The 24,899-nt window shown below is 43.2% G+C and overlaps 1 protein-coding gene across 1 annotated transcript in view; it reads left to right on the forward strand.

Moving 5' to 3' along the window:
• Window positions 1–24,899, forward strand: part of si (sucrase-isomaltase) — a gene marked incomplete at both ends in the record, with an annotated part of 125,140 nt that overhangs the window by 28,054 nt on the left and 72,187 nt on the right. The window contains 6 exons of the mRNA XM_079513813.1: window positions 780–899; window positions 9,287–9,400; window positions 10,809–10,893; window positions 11,640–11,757; window positions 15,404–15,575; window positions 18,879–18,995. Coding sequence (XP_079369939.1) covers window positions 780–899; window positions 9,287–9,400; window positions 10,809–10,893; window positions 11,640–11,757; window positions 15,404–15,575; window positions 18,879–18,995 — 726 coding nt within the window. The remainder of the gene's footprint in view (window positions 1–779; window positions 900–9,286; window positions 9,401–10,808; window positions 10,894–11,639; window positions 11,758–15,403; window positions 15,576–18,878; window positions 18,996–24,899) is intronic.

Consider the following 24,899-nt stretch of genomic DNA (forward strand, 5'->3'; position numbering starts at 1 on the left):
CCACTAGGGCAGGTCAGGTTGTGGCCTCCTGGTGGCGCTATAATAAGCCAATGTGACATACTCTCTCCCCATGCCTCGGCCTTGACTGCCTTGACTACAGTTGACTGTACTAATGAAAGTAGGATACTACTACTACTAAACTAGGGCTCTGCTTGAAGCAGAGGTAAGGTCTGGCATCGACCGGGTTAATGGTGCCGGAGATTAGCTGGTAACAGACGGACTGACGGATGGACGGACACACACACACACACACACACACACACACACACACACACACACACACACACACACACACACACACACACACACACACACACACACACACACACACACACACACACACACACACACACAGACGGACACACACACACACACACACACACACACACACACACACACACACACACACACACACACACGGACGGAGTGCAAAACATACTCTCTCCCCATGCCTCGGCCTTGACTGCCTTGACTACAGTTGACTGTACTAATGAAAGTAGGATACTGCTACTACTAAACTAGGGCTCTGCTTGAAGCAGAAGTAAGGTCTTCACCAGACCTCACTTGTGTGAGTCGTGGGTTGTAGCCAGCAGGAACACAATCTTCTTCTCCCGGCCCGTTGACCTGGCAAAGACAAAAAGCACAGCCATGGAAATGATCAGCATCCTCCTGTCTTTGCAATTTAAAGTCTAGGCCTACCAGCCAACTTACTGTACATGTGTGAAGATCCTGTATGACCATTACAGTTATGTAATAACATAATTTATTGTCACCCCCAGGATCCAGCAATCGCCACCAGTAGGAGGGTAGGGAATGCATCATATGACTCCTATGACCGTGGAACAGAGAAGAATGCCTGGGTCACTGAGTCAGATGGGACAACACCTCTACTGGGAGAGGTTAGCATTTACTGTGTGTGTGTGTGTGTGTGTGTGTGTGTGTGTGTGTGTGTGTGTGTGTGTGTGTGTGTGTGTGTGTGTGTGTGTGTGTGTGTGTGTGTGTGTGTGTGTGTGTGTGTGTGCGCGTGCGCGCGCGCGTGCGTGCGTGCGTGCGTGCGTGCGTGCATGCTCTTTGAGTTAACACGGTATTGAAAATGAATTCAAAAGGAAAAAAGGCTCAACAAAATAATGCTGAAGGCTTGTTTCCGTTGTGGTCCTTTTGGGGAAGGGATGCAGGGGGCATTCCTTCCCCAATGTGTGTGAATAGATCTCCTAAGCAGGGTAAATATGAATGTGGTTGCTGTGTGTGTGTCTTATAACTCCATGCATCCTCATTTTGGATGAACCCAGAGTGAGCCCGCACGCAGCCTGGTACATCTGATCCTTTAGAGACCCTCCGTGGGGCTTCTAAGCCTGCCATTCACATGCTTTTTAAGTAGCTTTTGACTACAAATATGAATCCCCTCCCCTCCCCTATCACGACCCCCCCAACACACGCACGCACACACACACGCACGCACACACACACGCACGCACACTTCATGCTGGTTAATAGAGGTCAAATATAGACATTGATTCTACATTACCGTTTAATCTTAAAATGGCCTGCATCACAGGATCACAGAATCATCCGGTACTGGCCTCACTGCACTCGTTACTTGTACATTTAGAATTGATTTGAAGAGTTTAATACTGACTTTTGAAGCTCGAAAGAGCCTGGCACCGCAGTTCGTAGCTGAAGTACCAGAACCCATCTGCCTGTTCATCTACTGAGGTTATTAAAAAGGCAGAGGCCTTTTGTGACACCGGGCCCTGCACTCCCTGTGGGGTTGTGGAACACGTGTGTCGAATTTGAAGTCAGTAGGGCAAACGGTAGATATTATAGATAGATAGATAGATAGATAGATAGATATATAGATAGATAGATAGATAGATAGATAGACGCTATCAACCACCTGTTACTGATGATAGAGGATGTACAATCTCAATTCAAGTGCCGACACGCAGTGTTACACAAAAACTCTTCAGCCGCACTGAGGTGCCACTTGGATACTATTGTGTGCCGTTTGCATCATACACTCAAAAATAACTTGTGTAAGTGCCATCCAACCGATTCTCTTGTTTCTTTGAAAGTGTCCATGTCTCGGAGCCATAGAGTAGAATCGGCTCAACAGTCGTCCTAAATATATTTACTTTTAACATCTTACTAAGCTGGGATGACCAGATCTTATGCATGTCATTGCAGGCTGACCAGGCCATACCCTTCCTAGTTGCGATGCAAGTGCTTTACAGAGCAATAAGCATAAAATAACTGTACTAGTAAAAACAAAACAACACTTAAACTAGATACTGAACTAGAAGTGCACCTCGGGGCACAGGTCTCCACCAGGGCAGGTCAGATTGTGGCCTCCTGGTGGCACTATAATAGGCCAATGTGAAAAGGGTGTAATTTCTTCTTACGCCTTGGATGGCAATTGGATGATTTGAGGCATTTTGTTCCAAAAATGTGTTTTGCAAAAATCCACCTGTTGGTGGCGCTATAACAGGCCAATGTGAAAAGGGTGGGATATATTCCACAGCCTAGTAGGAAAGTCAGTGAAAGATGTCACGTAAATTGCACGCTGCGTTCATGATTTGAGGCTTTTTGTTCAGAACGGGCCAATCCTGCAAACTTTGAAGCAATGTGAGCCAATGTTAGCCAATTAGGATGGAATATGAAATATTGGACAGATCCGGATTGAACACATGACTAGATAGTGTGTAACGATTTACAGGATTTTTGGACAGAATCTGGAGGAGTAATATCAAAGAAATGTGTTTTTCAAAAGTTGGCCTCCAGGAGTAGGAGAACTGACACATTTTATTCTTTGGCGGACATCATTAATTACTTTTACAAGAGCTGTTTCAGTGCTGTGTCCTTTTCTGAAGCCAGATTTGAATTTGTTATGCACTTTATTGTTCTGTAGAAACACATTCAATTGATGAAATATATGTTCTTACTTGCCCAGAAAGAGTAGATTAGAAATAGGTCTGTATACCCAGCACAGAGGGGTCAAGGTTGTATTTCTTGAGTAGGGAAATTAAGGAAAATGCCACCTAAATTGTGAGTGGAAGTGGAACATATTTATTTCATTGCCTATCAGCATGCCATGCGTGCATAAAGTTCCCCCTCCATGTCCAGACACTCGATTTTCTCGATCTAAATGGGTAAGTAAATAAAGAAATACTTGAATATTGCAGTGACTAAAGTAAGAAAATACTTTTTGAAAGCAGTAACTACAAAAACTAATTGTATAGTAACTCTGTAACTTGTCCAACACTGGAGAGGAGAGTACTGTGAACTTACGCGTGTGAGCTGCATCTTCTGTTCCGGTTGGCAGTGGGTTAAAGGAAGGACCCACCTGATAAGACAGATGGGGACAACTGGGTTCAATCAATACTCTGACCTTCGGTTTCTGTCCACCTTTCATAAGAGCGTGTGATGTCCTGAGTCACAGGAAAGAGCTCAGAACTCAGAACAAAAGGCACTAGGGGCGATTCACACTATGGTCCCGGGTGCGCACTCGAGACCACTTGGCAGATGTTGTGGTAGTGTGAATGATGCGTACCGTTCCCGGGAGCGGAGCGCCAACCGTCCCCAAGACCGCATGGGGGGCGGGTCTCTGGACCGTTGAAGTGTATTCAGATACGGATCGTTCCAATGTGAATGCATGCGTACCTAAAGAAAGAAGTGGACTGTTTTTTTTAGAACGTGACATGATCTCTAGTCAACGAGCCAATCGTCAACAACAAAAAAACACAGACGCTGCACGACACATAACACCAGCGCATTTCTCAACGCCGCCCGTCTCCTGTTGAATCTGCTATACGCGCAGCACCGCAGTACGCGCTGATCTTGGATTACACGTGGCTCTTGGGCTTTGCTTGGCATAATTTCCAAAGTAAAACAAAATAATAATAATGCTAAAGTAGAATCCATAGCAAACTAATATCAACACGACACTGGAGTACAGAACTGACTGACACAGTGAATAGCAGGCAGGCTGACAGTGAAGTAGTATAACGGCAAAGAGCCAAAAGAGGCAATGCAATGCAGTGTGTCTGGATTTATTGGAGACAATGTCGCAGAGTTGATGGTCAGTGTCCGTGCGCGCCAGCCATCAAGCACACCGCCATCTGGAGGATCAAAGTGTGTTATGCAAGTGTACCCGGGTGCGCTGTTGAATCTCAGGCAATGTGAATCATGGCCATCGGGGACCAGGCAACCGTATTCGGAAACGGTTCCAATGAAACGGATTCAGTCCCTCTGTGTGAATTGCCTATTATAGCCATCACCCTAGGGGTCCCCTGAGAAGAGGGACTCAGGCCGACACCCTGTAGGACCTACAGGGTAGGTTACAACAGCTGAGAGTCACTGAAATAGCCAGGTCTATACTGTATGTAAATACACAAGAGCTACATTTGTCCAAGAACATGACATATTGTAGATTCTACAATAATCTGGGAACGTTCCCAGATTCCACAGAGGCAAAACAGTGAGATATTTCAAAACTCAACTAAAAGAAAGAGTGAATATATTATGTTCTCTATAGTTAAAACTCTGGCTGCCGCATTTTGAACAAGTTGTAGTCTGTGTCAGTTGTTTTATTTGGAAGGCCAGCAAAAGTGCATTGCAGTAATCAAGTCGAGAGAAAACAGAAGCGTGGATCAACATTTTTGCATCATCTAACGACAGATATAGGCTCTAATTTGTGCAGTGTTTCTAAGATGAAAGAAGGCAAGTCTTGGTTGGTAGCATGATTAATGTGTGTATTAAAATTCAATTCAGAATCAATAATAACCCCCAGGTTCTTTAATGTAATGTTTCTTTCTACAGTCAGGTTACCGAGTCTATTTAAGTATTTATTATTGATTTTCTCTGCTCTAGAACCAATTATGAGAACTTCTGTCTTATCCTCACTTGGCTTAAGAAAGTTCTCACTCATCCAGCATTTGATCAACGGGTCAAGAGCACACAGGTCGTCTGGAGCTACAGAAAGATATAGCTGCATGGGTATCATCAGCATAGAAATGGAAATTCACTCGCTGAGTGCTAAAGTTTTCCCAGTGGCAGTACAGGGAGAACAATATAGGACCAATAATTGAGCCCTGTGGAATCTGTTCTGTTAACAGATGGCATGTTTGTCTCAATCAAAGTCAGCTAGATTGACAAAATAGCTTATTCCTGTTAGGTATAGGAGTAGTCTCGCGTTACCAGACTGTTGCCTCCACGATTTCCAAACGCTTCATCATACAGTCTGGGCCAACAAAAAAGGTCTCATGAGTATCCGGATACAGCGGAAGTGGAGCCTCCTCGCCACTTCCGTTTCGTCTTTACAGTCGCGCACAGTTATCCAAATATAAATAGAAAACATCTAAGCATATATAGCTTGTTGCTTAGCAGAAAACTCCGTTACTCAGCTCATGGGGCTATAGTCCCAGACTCTATATAGCATTGGCTGGCTACGCGAGACTAGGTATAGGAGGAAAACCGAGACGATGCCGTGCCTGACACACCTATCCAGTATCCAGACATTGCATTCAAATTGAATGACAACTGTATCAAAATCCAGCCTTTAAATCAAGGAGTAGGAGAATTGACACATTTTATTCTTTGGCGGACATCATGAATTACTTTTACAAGAGCTGTTTCAGTGCTGTGTCCTTTTCTGAAGCCAGATTTGAATTTGTTATGCACTTTATTGTTCTGTAGAAACACATTCAATTGATGAAAGATATGTTCTTACTTGCCCAGAAAGAGTTCTTTGGCGGACATCATGAATTACTTTTACAAGAGCTGTTTCAGTGCTGTGTCCTTTTCTGAAGCCAGATTTGAATTTGTTATGCACTTTATTGTTCTGTAGAAACACATTCAATTGCCCAGAAAGAGTAGATTAGAAATAGGTCTGTATACCCAGCACAGAGGGATCAAGGTTGTATTTCTTGAGTAGGGAAATTAAGGAAAATGCCACCTAAATTGTGAGTGGAAGTGGAACATATTTCTTTCATTGCCTATCAGCATGCCATGCGTGCATAAAGTCCCCCCTCCATGTCCAGACACTCGATTTTCTCGATCTAAATGGGTAAGTAAATAAAGAAATACTTTAATATTGCAGTGACTAAAGTAAAAAAATACTTTTTGAAAGCAGTAACTACAAACTAATTGTATAGTAACTTGTCCAACACTGGAGAGGAGAGTACTGTGAACTTACGCGTGTGAGCTGCATCTTCTGTTCCGGTTGGCAGTGGGTTAAAGGAAGGACCCACCTGATAAGACAGATGGGGACAACTGGGTTCAATCAATACTCTGACCTTCGGTTTCTGTCCACCTTTCATAAGAGTGTGTGTGTGTGTGTGTGTGTGTGGGGGGGGGGGGGGGGGGGTGGGGCATGATTCAAGCCGTGTCTACAATGTGGGCTGTAAAATGCATTGTGTATTGTGGTGAATGTACAAGCTGTCTTTTACACACTGGATTGTGAGATTGTTATGCTGTTGGACTCGCATAGGCGCACACACGCACAGACGCACGCACGCACACACACGCACGCACGCACGCACGCACGCACGCACGCACGCACGCACGCACAGTGATCTCTGCCTTTCTCAGTGGATTAATCATCGCTCTCAATGTATGTCATTAAGGACAACTTCTAACACACAGTCGTGTCTGGAGATTTCTATTGCATTATTGATTTCTCTCTTGTGGCCCGTCTCTCCTTCCCCTTTCTTCGTCCTCCACAATCCCGCCCGTCATCTCCATTCTCATCTCATCTCATCTCCATTCTCAGTATTTGAGCTGTTCCTCTGACATTCCTATAGCATTGTTTCGGCAGTTCGCACTAGCCCTGTAGCACTTAATCACACCATGGGCGCATTCCAAAAAATATAGCTCTAGATATCTTGAAGGCTGACTTGGTTGAGCAGCATCCTTACATTTTAACACAGTGATTGCTGAGAGAGAAACAAGAAGAGGTGCACCCCGGGTGCACCCTGTTGCACCGACATGATCAGCTTGGTATGAAGCCTTTCTTTTGCCCGGAGTTGCATGCAAGTCTCCGAGCAGCCATTACGTGACAATACGGGGGTTGCCTGCCATCCTGTTTTCAGGAAGGGAGGGGGAGAGGCATTTTTTTCTTTTTTTGGGGGATCACGTGATCGGAGTGTTGTGCTATCATCCAATGCTAGTTGGTAAAGTGCCCGGGTGTGTAGAAAGATGATTGAAAGTAATCAATAAAAACATGCGGTAAACGTAGAAATCCCTTTCCCGCATCGGACCGTTGGGATTTGAACCACGTAGAAATCCTTCTCCCGCAATTGGTGTGTTAAGTAGTCACAGAATATTCATCTCCACTACGATCGCATGCCCGACCGTTGATAATCACAGAGCCGTTCGCCGCACGTTCGCGAAAAGTCACAGAGGAAGTTGAACGATATAGGGGGGGAGCATATAGTGACGCGTTCGGTAGGATTTTGGCTTATTTGGGCGCCATCTTGTAGCCTACATGTAGGCTAGTAGGATGCTAGGCTACTTGGCTGCCAGTCTGTAGTTCGTAAGTTTGCTTGTCAGTGACGCTGGTATGTACACTGTCACTGCAGTACACCATCTTCCATCTCTCTACTATCTTTGACATGTCACAACTCTTCTACTCTATGGCTCTGGATCGATGGTGGTATTATTATTATTCGCGAAATGTTCGGGTGTTCTGATCTGATAGCCGCCTCCCCTCCCCTCACGTCAAAAAAGTTCTCAATGTTCATCTTACTTGACGAGAAGACATGTGGACATATCCGTATGGAACCAGGGAGAGGGGAAAACACCACGAGTGATCAGTCAAACATGTGTTCTCTCCGCAGTAAATAAATAATCTGTCTGTATGCGATCTGACCATTATTATTTTGATTACACTGTCATGCTCGTTTGAGGACAGGTAGAGAGTAGAGCATACATGTGTTTGGGAATGTTGCTGAAGGTTATGTTATTTTGTCAGCTGACAGTGACACCCAAATCAAAGAAACCATACAGCGTGTATTTAATTATTTGATATCGCCGACAGTCAACGCACTGCAAGGTAAAATGGCAACCAGAATAACCCGTTCTGAGTGAAACTTCTCCCTATGCACTGGCCCCATACATGAAGGGAGCATTTTGGAAATAGCTCTTAAGATGGGAGTGGATGGGAGCTGTGTCTTAGAGACCTGGTTCCTGGATACTCGACCGGTGAATCATATCAATCATTTGTATTATTATTTCTTTTTTAAGATTTGTTTTAGGCTTTTCTGCCTTTTATTGATAGTTTCAAGTGAAGATAGACAGGAAAGAGGGAGAGAGGGAAGGGGAGAGACATGCAGCAAAGGTCGTCATGAACGGGACTCGAACACGCGACACGCTGTCATGCCAGAGCCTATATGTGGCATGCGCCTGGACCACTCAGCCAGCAGGCACCCCAATCATTTGTATTATTAACATTCAAACATTTTTACTCTTTTCGTTTGGGGCGAGACTTTGGTTGTACTACTAATGTAACGATTTTGATCTCCAGTAGCCTATATTATGTTTTTGATCATTGGTGAAGGCTTTGTACACAAAATAAAATACCGTAAATGTACTCTTTGTTTTGCTGTACTGTTGTTTTAATGTACTCTTTTGTTTTTTTCTTTGTTTCTCCTAACGTTTTATTACACTACTACATCACACTGTTACATTTGTACTGTTTATTATTCATAATGACTAAATCAAATGTAAAATAATCACAGGTGCATCTTAAAATAAAAGCACGTAATCAATCACTTGTGTTTGTGTGAATTTATGTACCAAATCGTTATTGGTGTCAAAAGCACCTATATGCACCTATATGTCAAAAATATGACAGATCCTGTATCATGAAATAGGCTACAATGATAATGTTGTATACAGTATTTGGCTTTCTGGATATTACCACAGAAACAGGGTTTAGGCAGATGGCAACATAGTGAATGTGACAAATGCAGACAAGCTAATATGTTAAAGGTTAGAATTGGGGCTATAGTATGGTAAATAGGATAGGGCTTGTTCATTATATTATATATTATGTTTCAGTTTCCCAACTAATATTAATGATCAGAAGATAAATGTGCACATGCATTAACAGACGCCATTGCTCTCTCTCTCCGTCTCCCCTCCTCCTACTCTGGCTCTGCCTCTCTCTGTGTCACGTTGTCTTTTCCTGTCATATCCTATCTGCTCATCTCTGTCTGTCTCTATTGCTCTCTCTCTCTCTCTCTCTCTCTCTCTCTCTCTCTCTCTCTCTCTCTCTCTCTCTCTCTCTCAGGTCTGGCCTGGGGAGACAGTATTTCCAGACTACACCAATCCTAACTGTATAGATTGGTGGGCTGATGAGTATGACAGATTCTACAACGAGGTCAAGCACGATGCCCTCTGGATCGTAAGTCACCTCTAAATGGCATCACTAACGTGGCTTTGGGTTTATTGCACATATTGTGTAGCAGTGGTTCTCAAACCTTTTCATGTAAACGATCCCCAAATCACCCACCTAAACTTAAGCCTCGCCCACAGCTGTTGTATGATAATAACGGGGGCGGGGTTAGGGTTATGATATCACTAAAGTGGTGTATTTCGATTGGGCCTTTTAACTCAAAGGCTTTCAGCTTTCAGGAAGAAACCTTAAAATACACAGGAAAGACACATTTTAATATTATAACCACACCTGGAGGTCTATTCGAGTAATGTTAACTTTGGGCATGGTGGCACGGCACAGTCGGTAGTGCTAGAACGTCCTGGGTTCGATTCCCGCTGTAGACGCTGTGGGCGCTGGGGGCGTGTTCTCTCCTCCTCGTCATCAGTGCCCATACCCAAGGCCCAGGATTACATTATTAGATAATTGACACTGGGTGAATAAATGGGTTGCAAAATCGTGGGATAACATTTAAAAAAAAAAGACTAATGTTAACTCCATAGACACATAGAAAACAGAAAAAGTACAAAAATCACTGCACTCCATCTTTAATACACAGTAAAAATCCTCAGTGTGAATTCATCCATGTGTAACTGTATGCCATTGCATTATCTCCTGAGCTGGCATGTGAGCTCTTATAACACACGCGTGCTGTGATAAAGACCAGTAAGCTGGCAGTGTATGCTCTTTCTTCATAATGGTTCATTATTATGTAAAACTCCTCATTATGGTGAGGACGATTTATTTGCTGAAAGAAAGGAGAGCATTTGGCCCATTCCCCATCCAGTGAGCTATTCACTGCAACATGCAGAAGTTACTTCTTGGTCTGTAGGTCATTATCATGCACATATTTATTTATTTGTTTTTGCTGGATGGGAGCGCACTTACTTTTGTAGTAGAAGACACAATACAGAGTGTGTGTGTGTGTGTGTGTGTGTGTGTGTGTGTGTGTGTGTGTGTGTGTGTGTGTGTGTGTGTGTGTGTGTGTGTGTGTGCGTGCGTGCGTGCGTGCGTGCGTGCGTGCGTGCGTGCGTGCGTGCGTGCGTGCGTGCGTGCAAAAACAAGTTTTTCTTTGCCTATAATATAGGCAAAATGAGGACACCATGGTGAAAGCGGTTAAACTTTTAAGCCCTAATCACACCAAAGGGTCACCATGCAACTCCTTCGGTCCAAACGGTTGCAAGGAGTTAACACTAAAACAGTCTTGACCCTTTGGTGTGGTTTGGGCCATTGAATTCCATACGTTGAATCATTAGGGTCAACGTGGCTCAACGTGGCTCAACGTGCAACAAGACATATCACACCGCAGGGACAACGCTAAAACCGCCTTGACCCTTTGGTGTGGTTAGGGCTTTACAATACCACGTATTGTTTGCAGGACATGAACGAGGTGGCTAACTTCAAGAAAGGATCAACGAAGGGCTGCGATGATAATAGCCTCAACTACCCTCCCTACACACCCAGTAAGACCACATCTGCCACATCTTATATAGAACTGCAATAATATCTTATGCTTCTTAAGTCTTCTTCCGCAATAACCGTTAAGTCTTAAACAGCTTTCTTTCTTTCTTTCTTTCTTTCTTTCTTTCTTAATTTCTGCTTTCTCTTCAAAATAGAGGGTTGGGATTAGGGCCAAGAGTCATGTTGTAGCAAGATTAAAATAGGACCCATGACTAAGCTTGTGGTGTTTTGACTGCAGGGGATGCTATTTTCTGTTACCGTCTTGCTGCAGCACTTTTAAAAATCCGCAGTGCAAAGGGTGAAAAAAAGAATCCTGTCGGCATCGATGCTGCCATGGAGAAGCGAGGTAGATTTTGACAGATTAGCCACAGTAGCCAAGGAAATCCGTTCAGGATCCGAGGAAACCTCATTTGAAGTAGTGAGTCCCCGGTGTAAAATTGTGATAATGACTGTTCGCCATGTCTTTTATTCTGTGTGTCAGACAGGATGATCATAACTGCAGAAGGCATGCTCCCCTGACTCCATTTTTATGACTCTCTTCCTTGCCTCATTTTCTGCCTTCACTTGTCACCCTCTGTTTTATTTCACCTTCCTCCCTTTTATGTCCCTCTTTCCTTCATCCTGCTTGTCCCTCCTACTGTATGTCACTCTCTTACCTTTTTACCCCTTTCTCCTATTCCTCCAACCTCACACCATCCTTTTGGCCTGACCTTCCCTTGCCCCTGTCTCCCGCTGTCTCCTCCCACAGTGGTTCTGGATGAGGTGCTGTACAGTAAAACTCTGTGTATGGATGCCAAGCAGACCTGGGGGAACCACTACGATGTCCACAGCCTCTATGGATACTCCATGGTGCTGGCTACTGAACAGTGAGTGGTTCCATGGGTCACTTATAGAAACGGCTTGGCCAGGACTATTGCAGCGCTATTTACTTCCCCAGAACCACAAAGAAATTACTTTCTAAGCTTAATAATTTAATTTATTTGTGGTTCTGGAGAAGTAAAAAGTGCTTTAGAATCTAAAGCATACAAACAATTATAATAATAATAATAAAACAAAATACATACATACATAAATTAACTAACGTTTATTGTGCAGAATCACCAATACTGTTTTTCTTTGAATATGGCCTATAGGACCGTCAAGATGGTTATAGCAGACTGATAATGAGTGCGCTTGTTATGCACCTTCATCTAGGGTGTACATAAGATAATTCAGGAGGAGACAGGGTTGAAAAATAACTTTAGTTTATTGTTGTAGCTCTTTTTATTCGTTAGCAGAGACAACGTTTACATATTCTTGTTCTTTGGTTCACAAACTGTATAGTATTGGCTTCAAGGTGCAGGTTATACACTAAGAAAACGATTCTAACTGGAAATCAAAAGTTTACTCACAACTAAGGCCCTAACAAAGAGTTAAACAAAAATACAATTCTAAATCCCTAACTAACCTAACTAACCAAAAAGTACAATATATCAGGGAAAAGAAAAATACCTGGCACCCCTACATGGTGGGAGTAGGAACCGGGCTTTATATTTGAAAATAGTAGTTTACAAAGATAATAAGAATAACAATTTATATATATGAATGAACTGAGGCTTTTAAGTTAAATAACTGAAGAGGGCTGAAGGCTTTAACTTAAATAGCTGGGAAACAAACAAAACAAAATATAACTAAGGCATGACTTAGCCTACTACTGAACGGAACAAAGAACTTATAAATAACAAAACAAACAGAACGAAAAGGCAGGCAAACGAGCGGAGGACTAGAGGGATCAAGTCTCTGCTGCGAAATATGCTGTCGTCCCCCCGGTGAAGTCCAAGTTCAACTGACAGGAAGAGTGCTCAGCCAACAGGAAACTGGTGTTGTCGGGGAGAGCCAATAAGGAAGGGAGGGGCACTCACAGCCATGTCTGTATTCATTAATTTGAGTACTGCAGCCAACAGTTGCATCTTTTCCAACTCATTCATAATCAGGGAACAGAAGAAACACAACTTGTAACATGCCATAGAACATAATATATTTCCAACTTATAATTATTATCCCAGTTTAATAGTCACCATAAATAATAATTATACTTAAACAAATATAATCAAATAACCAACAGGACTGTGGTCCGTAACAGCGCTCATGGTCAAAGTACTGTGTTTAAATACGTCTGGGTCCCAGTCTGTGAGAGAATAAATGTCTCATCTGTGTCCTCTAGGCTGAAATAGCTTAAGAGCCTTTTACCAATCTATGCATGATGCATCAGTGTGACGCATTACCTATGTGGAGTTGGATTCAAGTCATACCCATGAATCTATAGATACTCATCATTAAATGGGATTCCTACATCTGGGAATGGATACTAATTCCATGGAAGATCAAAGTTGGCCTTGCCGGACAGAATTCTAATGCACAGTAACATTGCTAATGCTAATAGTATGGATATTAGCCTACTGCAGCATGTAAGGATCACAGCAGCATCAATGTGGTATAAGCAGGCAGGAAAGAATGCTGCAAAAAATATATTTAAAAACAAATCACACCCTTGTGAAGTGAGGGGCGCTAATATAAAGTCTAACTCATGTTCCTATGATTAGGTGATGTAATGGTGATGTAAAACAAACGGTGACAAAACAAACATTAAATTATCTTTATTGTTAATGGCATTTAATGTTTGTGTTAGGGACAAGATGATGTAAATTTTCCCTTCATTGTCAATGGTGTTTTTAAGACAAACTAAAAACAAACATTAAACCCGCCCCTCAATAACCACCCAAGAAATTAAACCTAAACTAAAAATCACACCTGTGGGTGAGTGGCGCTCTTATCATCATACATCACTGTGTGTGTGTGTGTGTGTGTGTGTGTGTGTGTGTGTGTGTGTGTGTGTGTGTGTGTGTGTGTGTGTGTGTGTGTGTGTGTGTGTGTGTGTGTGTGTGTGTCGGTCGGATCCACGGTTCTCCAGAACCACCACAAAAGGCTCTGCTCAGGCTCTGCCAGTGGGCCTAAATGAGGCCAACTCCTTTCACCTGGGCCAGGCTCTGCCAGTGGGCCTAATGAGGCAAACTCCTTTCACCTGTGCAATTTACAGCCTCTGCCTCAGCTAATTGAGGCTCAACCAATCAGGCTCTGCCAGTGGGCCGAATTGATTGCCAAATACACTTTTCAGTTTGCAGTCTTCACACACACAGGCACATACACAGTTCTCCATATGGGACACCGGCTGACGGGTGCTATGACAACGTATATCATTAGGTTCCCAAGTTGCATCGTTCCCAAGTAGGCCCGTGGCCGACTGTGACGGGCACGTACAAGTCTAGTCTATTGAATGGGGACAACCGAAGTTTACGGCTTGCTTGCGCGAGTACATGAACCACGTGACCATGCAGGCTGTTTTCTGCCCCCTCAATATCGTAACTCTCAAATGAAAAAGACATGAGAGGAAAAGGTTCTTGGAAGGCACAGTTGGGGATTCTCAAAGGGAGAAAAGTCTACACAACAGCTTGCTGTTTCAATAGTTTTGCTATGCAGACACACACAAAATACAATGTTTTGCAAATTTGCACAGGGGGGATGCTTTCATACATGAAATGTACACTACCAGACACCTCATTACAGATTATTGTTAACCTTTTTTGTATGCTTTCTGAACCACTTCTAGCTCAAGCAGAAGCATTCACAGCTGTACAACAATCAATCAGATATTATCATTCACTGAGCAGCTTTTTATGAAAGGCCTCATGATTTAATACTGGCGGGGATTCCCATGTTGTTTCTGTTTCAATCACAAATCGCTGCCTTTTTATCATTCTCTGCCATCATGCCATGCAGTTTGGTCCATCATAATGTGAGGTTTGGTGTCTGCAAAACACACACTAGCTGTCTAGAGTATCAAAACGGAGGCCCCAGGCCCCTGCTACAATGACAGCTGCCCCTGAGGTATTTCTCTACAAAACCGCTGTCACAAGTGGATGCCATTATGCACACAGTGGCACATGCACATACCCAGAAGCATGCATGCAGGAACCCACACCAGTTGTGCACCACAAACACACTTAGATAAGAAATAAGACAAAAATAAGGAAAAAGGTATTGAGTAAAGTATAATATAAAGTAGATATAAATAAAATAAAAATGCACATGCACGCACGCTCACTGATGGTGAAGAGGATTCACAAGACCTCAGGGGCCTAGGTTTGCTGACTCCTTCTTTCAGCTTTTAAAGCTAGCTCATCTTTCTTTGTCTCTTTCTTCATTCCTTCCATTTTCCCCTCCTCCGTCTACTATTAAAATGTATTATTGGCAGGAGACACATATTGTAAACATCATCAGGGCTTTGTATTGTCATGGTAATCAATGATGCTTCGATCTTCCTCATCAAATAGAATAATAATGTACAGTAAACCTTGTCCCCATCTGATCTCTCTCTCTCTCTCTCTCTCTCTCTCTCTCTCTGCATCTCCTGATTCTGTCTCTGATTTTTTTTTCTTGCTCATTCCCTCTTTACATCTCCCTCCTCTTCCGCAGGGCTCTGCAGCGGGTGTTTGGTGAGAACCGCACCCTGATGCTGACACGATCTTCTTTCCCTGGCGTGGGCAAATATGCTGGTCACTGGCTGGGAGACAATGCTGCCAACTGGAATGACATCAAGTGGGCCATTCCGGGCATGCTAGAGTTTGGCCTGTTTGGGGTTCCCTATGTGAGTTTACAATTTTCAATGGCAGCCGCTTTGGATTTACCTCCTAAATGGATGATGAAATATTTATTCTATGTTTATAGTATCACTAAAACAGGATTTTTTGCTCATATTATTAGTTCATATATTTCAGCTCAGTTGTAGATTCATCGGAAAAAGATACTTGGCCACGTAGCCCCAGGTGAAATACCCTTAGTTCCCTCTGCAGAAAGTGTACGTAGATTGATGGTATGCAATACTTCAGTGGTGCACAGCTTTTATAATCCCCTGGCAAACTTACAAGACATTCATATTCAAGCCATACCTAATCATCGATTGCTTTAAAATATCACATACAACCTAGTCTGACCATAAAAGAGTAAGTAGCAAAAATATATATGGAGCTACAAGCTGGAGGAATAAATTGCATTAGCTATCAGGGAGGAAAATATTGTCCAGTGCTGTTTTCATTAGGTTTTTAGTGCAGCCCATGTTGCATTTTGCGTTTGCATTGATTTTCTTTATAGGGTATCTGAACTAAATTGCAAAGCCAGAGTTCAGTTCTACAATGCAGGGTGACTCAAGTCACTGAATGGGAATCAATGTTATACATATTTCTATTATTTCAGCAGGGTTGCATTAGCTCAACATGTTTCCATTTGTTTACGAAGTCCAAGAGGTTCCTTAGCTATCATATGGTTTAGTTATGTTAGTTAACATTAGTCAACAGCACACACACTGATCCACTGAGATATATATATATATATATTAGTTATATATATTAGTTATTATATATAATAACTAATAATTCTAGAGATTGCATCGAGATTGTCTGGCTGTATCAGTCTGTGACGTGATTGGCTGAGCATCGCATAAGGGGTGTGCCCCTGTGGCAGGGGGAGAGAGATGTCATCAGACATTGCGCAACGACATTGCCCCATTCTCCTCAGTGGCTGGCGCAATGGGCTCAGTACACAGTACACACGCCATTTTGGAAAGAACTTGAGCCTTCATTAGTATCAGCGGTAACACCTGGAGGGTGAAGGAAGTAGGGAAGCAACCCGGAAGTAGGAAGAGTTATTATGTGTGCAACTGTGCATATAGCCCATTGATCTGAATTTGAACATAGGCATTGACAACGCAATCCTGGGGAGTGTGTTTATAGGCAATACAGTATAATACAGATTGTGACGTACCATATATTGTCCAATCATATGAAGGCAAAAAAAGTGTTCAATAATAATTCACCTGAATGGTGCTAGTCATTGCATAACGGGTTAATGAAAAAAAGAACGGGTACCTAAACTAGTATAAATGAAGAATTGGGGCAGACGTGGTGTGGTCGCTATAATTGTAACACAATGGGAACATTTCTTAAATCTGCCGAGGACCCGGGGACATAACAAAACAGGGACAGAATTGGGACACGAGCACAGCACGTCTCACAATTCTGGAGCAAGGAAGGAATGAATGAAAGATTAATAAAATGCATTGAATACTACTTTTCAAAATTAATGCAATGTGTTCTTGTTTTAATATGTGACAAATGATCCGGCCTTTGATAGAAGTGGTGTGGCGGGTTCGACTCCCGATCCCGACGGCCTTTACTGCATGTCACTCCCCCATCTCTCTCCCCCATTTCCTGTCAGCCTGTACTGTCTGTCCCTCTTTAAAAAATATAAAATAAAGGCGAAAGCCGCAAAAAAAACATAAAAAAAAGAAGTGGTGTGGAAACCAAGGCAGGCTAGACGTACAGTAATATGAATACAATGAGATCTGTAAAAATGGCTGTTAAAAGATGTCACACATACACACACTAACACATGCACAGTGCACACACACTCATACCCACATGCAGTGTGGCGATACCCATTTGATGCAGTCCTTGTATACAGGCAAATCTGCCAAAACGTTGGGTGCAAACAGAGGTAAGAAAGCGACAGGGGGCTTCACATGCACTATGTCGCACGCACACACGCACACACGCACGCACGCACGCACGCACGCACGCACACAGCCAGCAATGATCACTGGGGGGTCTTGTAAAAGCCATTCATAGCCTACTGGACACACATATACACGCACACGCAGCATACAAATGCACAGAGAGTAAGGGAGAAATGGTATTTGGATCGATTCTCTCCAATTGAGTCTGTTGTAAAATGTGGCTGGTAGTAAACAATACCAAGCAGCCTCTGTGAAAAGGCCCATTGACTGTCTCCTCCACTCCATGTTGCAATTTATGGGAATAAAGACCACTGTCCACAGCTACTGTACTGTCTGCCAATAAAGCCTGAGTTATTTGAACTGAAAATAGGAAAACCATTGTAAAAGATAAACGTAACTCGCACCTGCCATCATTTTACAGCATGCTTGCTGTCACAGGGAAGTGACATTAGAAAGTACTAGGGCTGGGCAACATATCAAAATGATTGCAATGTCATTGTAGACTATAAAACTATATATTTTTATAACATAATATCGTGATGCATGAGCATGTTGTCTTTTCCTGGTTTTAATTATATAAGCCTTATTTGCGATGCAATCCCACAAATATTATTATAGGGCGGCTAACAATATGATTTGATTTTGTCCACATCGCCCAGCCCCAGAATTTGCAGGATTGGCCCGTTTTGAACAAAAAGCCTCAAATCATGAACGGAGTGTGCAATTTACATGAAATCTTTCACAGACTTTCCTACTGGGCTGAGGAATATATCCCACCCTTTTCACATTGGCCTGTTATAGCGCCATCAACAGGTGGATGATTGCAAAACACATTTTTGCAACAAAATGCCCCAAATGTCACCCTTTTCACATTGGCCTATTATAGCGCCACCAGGAGGCCACAACCTGACCTGCCCTGGTTGAGACCTACAGTATGCCCTGAGCGGCACTTTTTCTAGTTTCTCCTTTCATTGTCAATGGCAAATATTTAGACGTGTGGGGGCAAAAGCTGAATATAGGAGGGGCTAGCGCCCCTCAAAAATCACACCTGTGTGAAGTGAGGGGCACTTATCATCATTCATCATCTCATTCTGGCCAATCACAATTTTTGTCTTCAATGTTTCTGTTTACACAAACACTCAAACTAGTCATACATAGGTGGTGGTAGCAAAACAATGTTTGTGTTTACACTAACCCTCCCTCAACAAATAAATAAAACCAAAAGCAACATTGTTGCTCCAAGAGTCGTAATTATGTAAGATGACGTGTATTATGTTGGATTTCCAGTTAAGATTGTTGGACTGGGAATATGGCCAAATATGCTTGTCAAGTTAGCCTGTCGTGCTTCTTCAATCCGCTTTCCTTGTTTTGTTCTTGCAGATTGGAGCTGACATCTGTGGTTTCTTTGATGACACCAATGAGGAGTTGTGTCGTCGTTGGATGCAGGTGGGGGCATTCTACCCTTTCAGCCGAAACCACAACGCTGAGGGTTACAAGGTACCAGCGATAAAAGGCATCTCAACTGCACCACATCTTGGTATTGTTATGTAGACATAGCACTCTATAGTGTACTGTATACACATATAGTTTCATATAGATAGTCCACTGTTTTTATGTAGCCTATTTGATGTATTACCATGTTTTTTGTTCTTGCTTACTGTAAATCGCTCTGGATTAAGAGCATCTGCTAAATGCCTAAATTGTTATGCTTTATTTCTGATGGGTACTGAGTATAGGCATGAAACCAAGGGTAGAGAGAGAGGAGATGCATGCGAGACAAGGTGGTGGTCAGATTCGAACCTTGGTCCTTTTTTTGCTAATAAGAAGCATCGCTGTCGGGCTTAAACATTGCATGTTCAAAAGTGTTAAAAATAACTGTGTTCCAATGGATCAAATGTAGTTCTAATTTAACTACATTAATAACAAGCTCTTTGTTATTTAATGAGGGGGGAGGGGCAGCATCTGCCGGGGAAGGTGGGGGGATTATGACAACTCCGTTCCGCGGCAGTGTCGGTCCATTCGACGGCTGCCGGTTCAGACGCCGCAACTCCCGAACAGCCGTGGGGAGGGGCAGCATATGCCGGGGAAGGTGGGGGGATTATGACACTCGCTTCCGCGGCAGTGCGTTGGTCCGACATTCGTTCCGTCGCGTTTTCGTTTAGGGTTTGGGGTAGGGTGTCGGACTGATGTCGCCGAGAAACACTGCCGCCGGTGTTGTCGGCAATTGGCGGAAACTCCACGGCTGATGCCGCTGCCGGAAAATGCACTCGCTCTCCCTCCTAATTCATACAACCTGGCGTCCCATTTTGACCATAATATATTAAGCCCACCTACTGCAATGTTGTACCCACCCTGTTTCATGACATCGTTCAGTATTCTGTTTTGTACAGATCAAAAATATCAATTTAATCATCAACCTTGAATGTTACCATTTGCCCCCGGTTCAGTGCTGTTTCTCATTATTTATAGATCACACAGACACACTCTCAGTTTATAGAATGATGAATATCATATTAATGGCCTCATCGGCTCATCGTGTGTATATCAGGAGATGCACCCACGTCACTATAGCCAGGCTAACGTCACTGCTTATCTGCTGACAAAAAACATCTAACTAGCTTCCCTGGTTTTGCTGTTATGGCATACCAGGCTATTAACGTACATGAGCACAAATAACTTTGCAATAGGGGAATCTGGCTCTTAATATTGACAGCGTTGAAACAGATGTTCTCAAATTTTTTCTTGTGTGACATTTCCATTCTCATCATCACTGCTGAAAAAAATAGCACAGGGTATTGAGAGACAGGGAGAATTAGAAAGAGCTGAGAGAGGGGGGGTTGCTGGAAGAAAGGGAGATGAGGAGGATGATGGGGATGATGAATTTTAACTAAGGTTTCCCGTAAATGAGGAAGCTAATGAGTGACCTATGCTTTGGCTGAATTATGGTTCTCATCGCAAGGCAAGCCATGCACAAATTCATTATTTTCCACACAGTCCAAGAGGCGTGTGAGTGCATATGTGATTAACCAGATGAGCGAGGCCTTTTTCAGCTGCTATAATCACCCACACTCACTGCACAATTAAAGGCTTAAAACATGTACTATTCAGGCATTTACTGTGCGGATGCTCTTATCCAGAGTAACTTACAGGCATTTACTGTGCGGATGCTCTTATCCAGAGTAACTTACAACGTGAAAGATCAGAGTGAGTGGCATGATCCATAGTCAACACAACAATCACACTCGTGTGAAGTGAGGGGCATCATACATCACATTCCGTGCTCAGCCAATCACACAAACAGTCATGTCCTAATGGGGATTCCAGCCTGGGTTTTAGAGAGAGAGAGAGAGGGACTGTTTGACCTTCAGGCAGCACCTCTTCTCAACCAGCAGTGATCCTATGTAGGGTACTGAAATAGGACATGGAGAAGACCAGTGAGCTGCAGGGTGCTGACCAGCTTCATGATGGAGTGTGTGGAGCAGGCTTATGAAAGCCCAACTGAGACCAACCTACCAAGTAGTAGTAGCAGTAGGGAGAAGATTAGGACATTTGGAGCATTGTCCAGGGTGTCAAATGTTGCAGGTAGGTCAATAAGGATAAGGACTGGAAGCCAGTTTGGGCAACATGTTTCAGTGGAAGGGGCAGGTTTGAATCCAGACTGGTTGGCATCCAAAAGTATTATCTGATACATGGAGCGAGATTTGGTTAAAAACTACTTGCTCAAAAGTTATTAGAAAATACAGGAGTGATACCAGTATGTGGTCTTACAATTTACAATTTTACAATTTAGGCATTTAGCAGACGCTCTTAATCCAGAGCGACTTACATTAAGCAATAACAAAAGCATGGCATACATCACATATATAAAAAAGTAGTTATCATGAATCATGCGTAAACTAAGAACGTAACAGTGGAGTATCTATGTAAACTATACATACTATACTATATAATATATTATACATGTGTACTATAAAGTGCTATGACTACATAAAATGCAATACTAGAGCTGTCTACGTAACAAGCTATAAGTCTGTTTAAAATACTATCTAAGTCTACATAATGTGCTATCTAAGAGGCTAGGGCAAGTGCTACGGGCCATGGTGGAGTCTGAAGAGGTGGGTTTTCAGACTACGGTGGAAGATTTGGAGTGAGGCTGCAGTTCTGACTGTGATGGGAAGTGCATTCCATAGTTTTGGAGCCAGAAGGGAGAAGAGTTTGGGACGTGTGGAGCGTTGTCCCAGCGTTTTTAGTGAAGGTACCTCCAGCGTCCCTGCGTTGGCTGATCTGAGTGCGCGGGAGGGTTTGTAGGGTACGATCATACTTGTGAGATATGGGGGAGCCATGCCTTTGGTTGCTTTGAATGCCAGCATCAGAGTTTTTATTCTGTGCGGGCAGCGACCGGGAGCCAATGGAGGGAGCGGAGAAGGGGGGAGACGTGTGAGAATTTTGGCTGGTTGAAGACCAAGCGGGCTGCAGCATTTTGCATCAGTTGGAGGGGCTTAAGTGCACATGCCGGTAAGCCAGTAAGGAGGGAGTTACAATAGTCAAGTTTTGACAAGACTGTTGGATTAGGACTAGGAGCTGGGCTGACTCCTGGGTGTCAGCCCAGTGGTCTTGACATCGTAGGGTTTCTTGAGAAGCTGAGTAACGGAGTAACTAACTTGAATGCAGATTACATGCAGCCGGAGTTTATGGTGGTGCATGACAATGACATTGTGAGTAATGGTCTCGAAGATCGTGGTGGGGATAGGATCTAGAAGACGTGGTGGTGTGGTACAGTATATGACATGATATAGAGGATAAAGGCAAAACAGGCGGGCAGATGAGCTTCATATCGTAGGCGATGAAAGCTTCAGAAGAGAGGGATGGGGTAATAACATTTTGAGCACCTCAGAATATCTGTAGCTCCAACGGTTTAGAAGATAGAGCCATGTTTGAATTAGCGGTAATTTCGGGTATTTCGACCCGGATAGAGAATTGTTCACAGTTCCCAAGTTGTTCGCGGCGGTCATATTAGCCAAGAACATTATCTCCTAAATGAAGTGCATACATATCTTAGCCAGGTCCTCTACTATAAAGGACGGAGGAGATGGTGGAGAAGAGAATCCTTGGGTTAGAGGCAGAGAGGACTGAAATCAGTAGAAAGAGGACTCACTGTAGCAGTGGATAATGAGATGTGAGGCGGAGGGCTGTGAATTAAAGTGGGAGAAGTCATCTGATTGGCCAGTTTCATGCCACTTCCTTTCAGCTGCTCTGAGCATGCATGTTCACTCAGCTCCGAGAGTTTCAGATAACCAAGGATCTGGCAGACACAGCCGTGCCGGCTTGGAGGAGCGAAGGCAGATTAAATAGTAAAGAGAAAGGAGGAGGTTGCAGAGTCATTTGAGAGAGAAGAAGGAATCAGGGATAATTTAAAAGAGTGGGAGCGTATAAGGCGAGTTGAGTAGGTTTAGCGCAGGTGGGAGAGTGGAAGGAGACATGGAGGATGTTACAGAGTGGTGGTCGGAGAAATGAAGGGGAGTAACGGACAGGTTAGAGGGGACCAGGCTCTGTAGATTACACCACTATATAGGACTATAGGAGGAGAAGGAGATAATGGAGAGGTCAAATGAGGACAGAATAGAAAAAAAGGTTGAAGTCAACCCAGTAGAATGAGAGGAGGGCCGTGTTCCAGGAAGGAGCTGATAAGAGTATCCTGCTCTTCAAGGAAATCCCCAAGTGGCCCTGGGGAACGATAAAGGACAATGATGGAAAGAGGAACAGGGCGTGCAATTGAGATACCGTGAAAACAAGAAACAAGAAAACGATACTCTATGTCTTGTTATATTATTTTATATTTATTCAATGTATGCATTTCCTTTATTGTTTTCTGCTCCTTTGTGCTTTAATTTCCTCATCTCAATCCCTTATGATTCCTCTACATGTGCTCTTCTTTTGACTTTATTTCCGCCCTGTTCCCTTTCCTCTGTACTGTATATCCCTATTCATCTTTATGTCAGTCAATTTTCTCTACTGTTCATTCTCGTTTGCATGCAGGTCAGCTCTGCTTTCCTTTATAATTATTTTCTCTTTTTGTGAGGTCAACTTACCTCTCTGTCATGATTGTCATCCAACCCAGTCTCAGTAGTTTTCAATTGGAAGCATCGGCTTCCAAATCCAGAACTAACGTATTATACCCTTTACATATATTTTTTATAGAACATACTGTACCATGATATTTTTGGTACATGACATTTTTTTGTAATATTAATGTCAATACATTTTTAGTGTTTTGGCATTCAGCCTAAAGGCTGGGAATCACTAACCTGACTCCGCCAGATGGGGCAGCAGAGAGTACACTCAGCAGCAGCTATCCCGCCTCTAGCTGCTGCTGATTGGCCAGGCCGTTTTGTGGCCGGGCATCAAGTCTGCCTGAGAGTTCCCAGATGGGAGCAGGAGGGGGGAACCCAGTGTACTCTCTTCTGCCCCATCTGGCGGAGTCAGGTTCGGGAATCACTGCTAATCCTAATATCCCAACACAACAGGCATGAAGCAAGATGACAGCCTCTCTCTCTCTCTCTCTCTCTCTATGTCTGTCTGCTTTCCTCAATATCTCAGTCCTCTTCGCCCTCATTTTCTCCTTCTCTTCCCCCTGTCCCTTTCTCTACCCGTCTTTCATCTTCTGCTCCATCTTTATGCATCTCCCCACTTTTTCACATTTTCCACTCCACTTGCTCCAGTCACACATTGTTTCCCTGGTTTCAGTATCACTGTTTTATCAGGCCGGAGATTATGTCTTTGTGACAGTTTACTTTGCATGCACACTCATGTGAATTATTATTATTCATTTGGTTTTGACTCTGGGGACAAAAAGCTGAGGTCTGGATGGTTATAAACATAGCACAAGATCAGAAATGCAAAAATTATTTGACAGACAGGACAGTGCAATATCTGAGAACTTTGCAAAACAATATTGCACATTTTAGCAAATGTATGTAAAAAATCACACCCGTGTGAACTGAGTGGTGTAAGGTCTTATATAGACTGATCAGCTGTGGTCTGACGTAATGTCTGACGTAATGAAATCACACCCGTGTGAACTGGGTGACCATAGCAACCGTGCTCATTTTTTGAGCACAGACAGACAGACAGACAGACAGACAGACTAACAAAGCCAGTTGTAGGAGTGGTTTACACCACTCAAAAATATGTTTTATAATCTTAATGCCTATCTAAGTCTTCCTAAAGGTTTAACCATGGAGCGAGCATGCTTTTTCCTGCCAGTTCAACTTGGGGGGGATCTTTTCAGTGAGGACTCAAGAAACATTCTGAATCAACTGCAGCTCTCGAGTCATTTTCTTTTCATGAAGACCTATAAAGATTAAAGATACAATTATACTAGTCGAGTCTATGAAGAGTTTG

This window comes from Electrona antarctica, assembly GCF_951216825.1.
Source record: "Electrona antarctica genome assembly, chromosome: 11".
Lineage (NCBI taxonomy): Eukaryota > Metazoa > Chordata > Actinopteri > Myctophiformes > Myctophidae > Electrona > Electrona antarctica.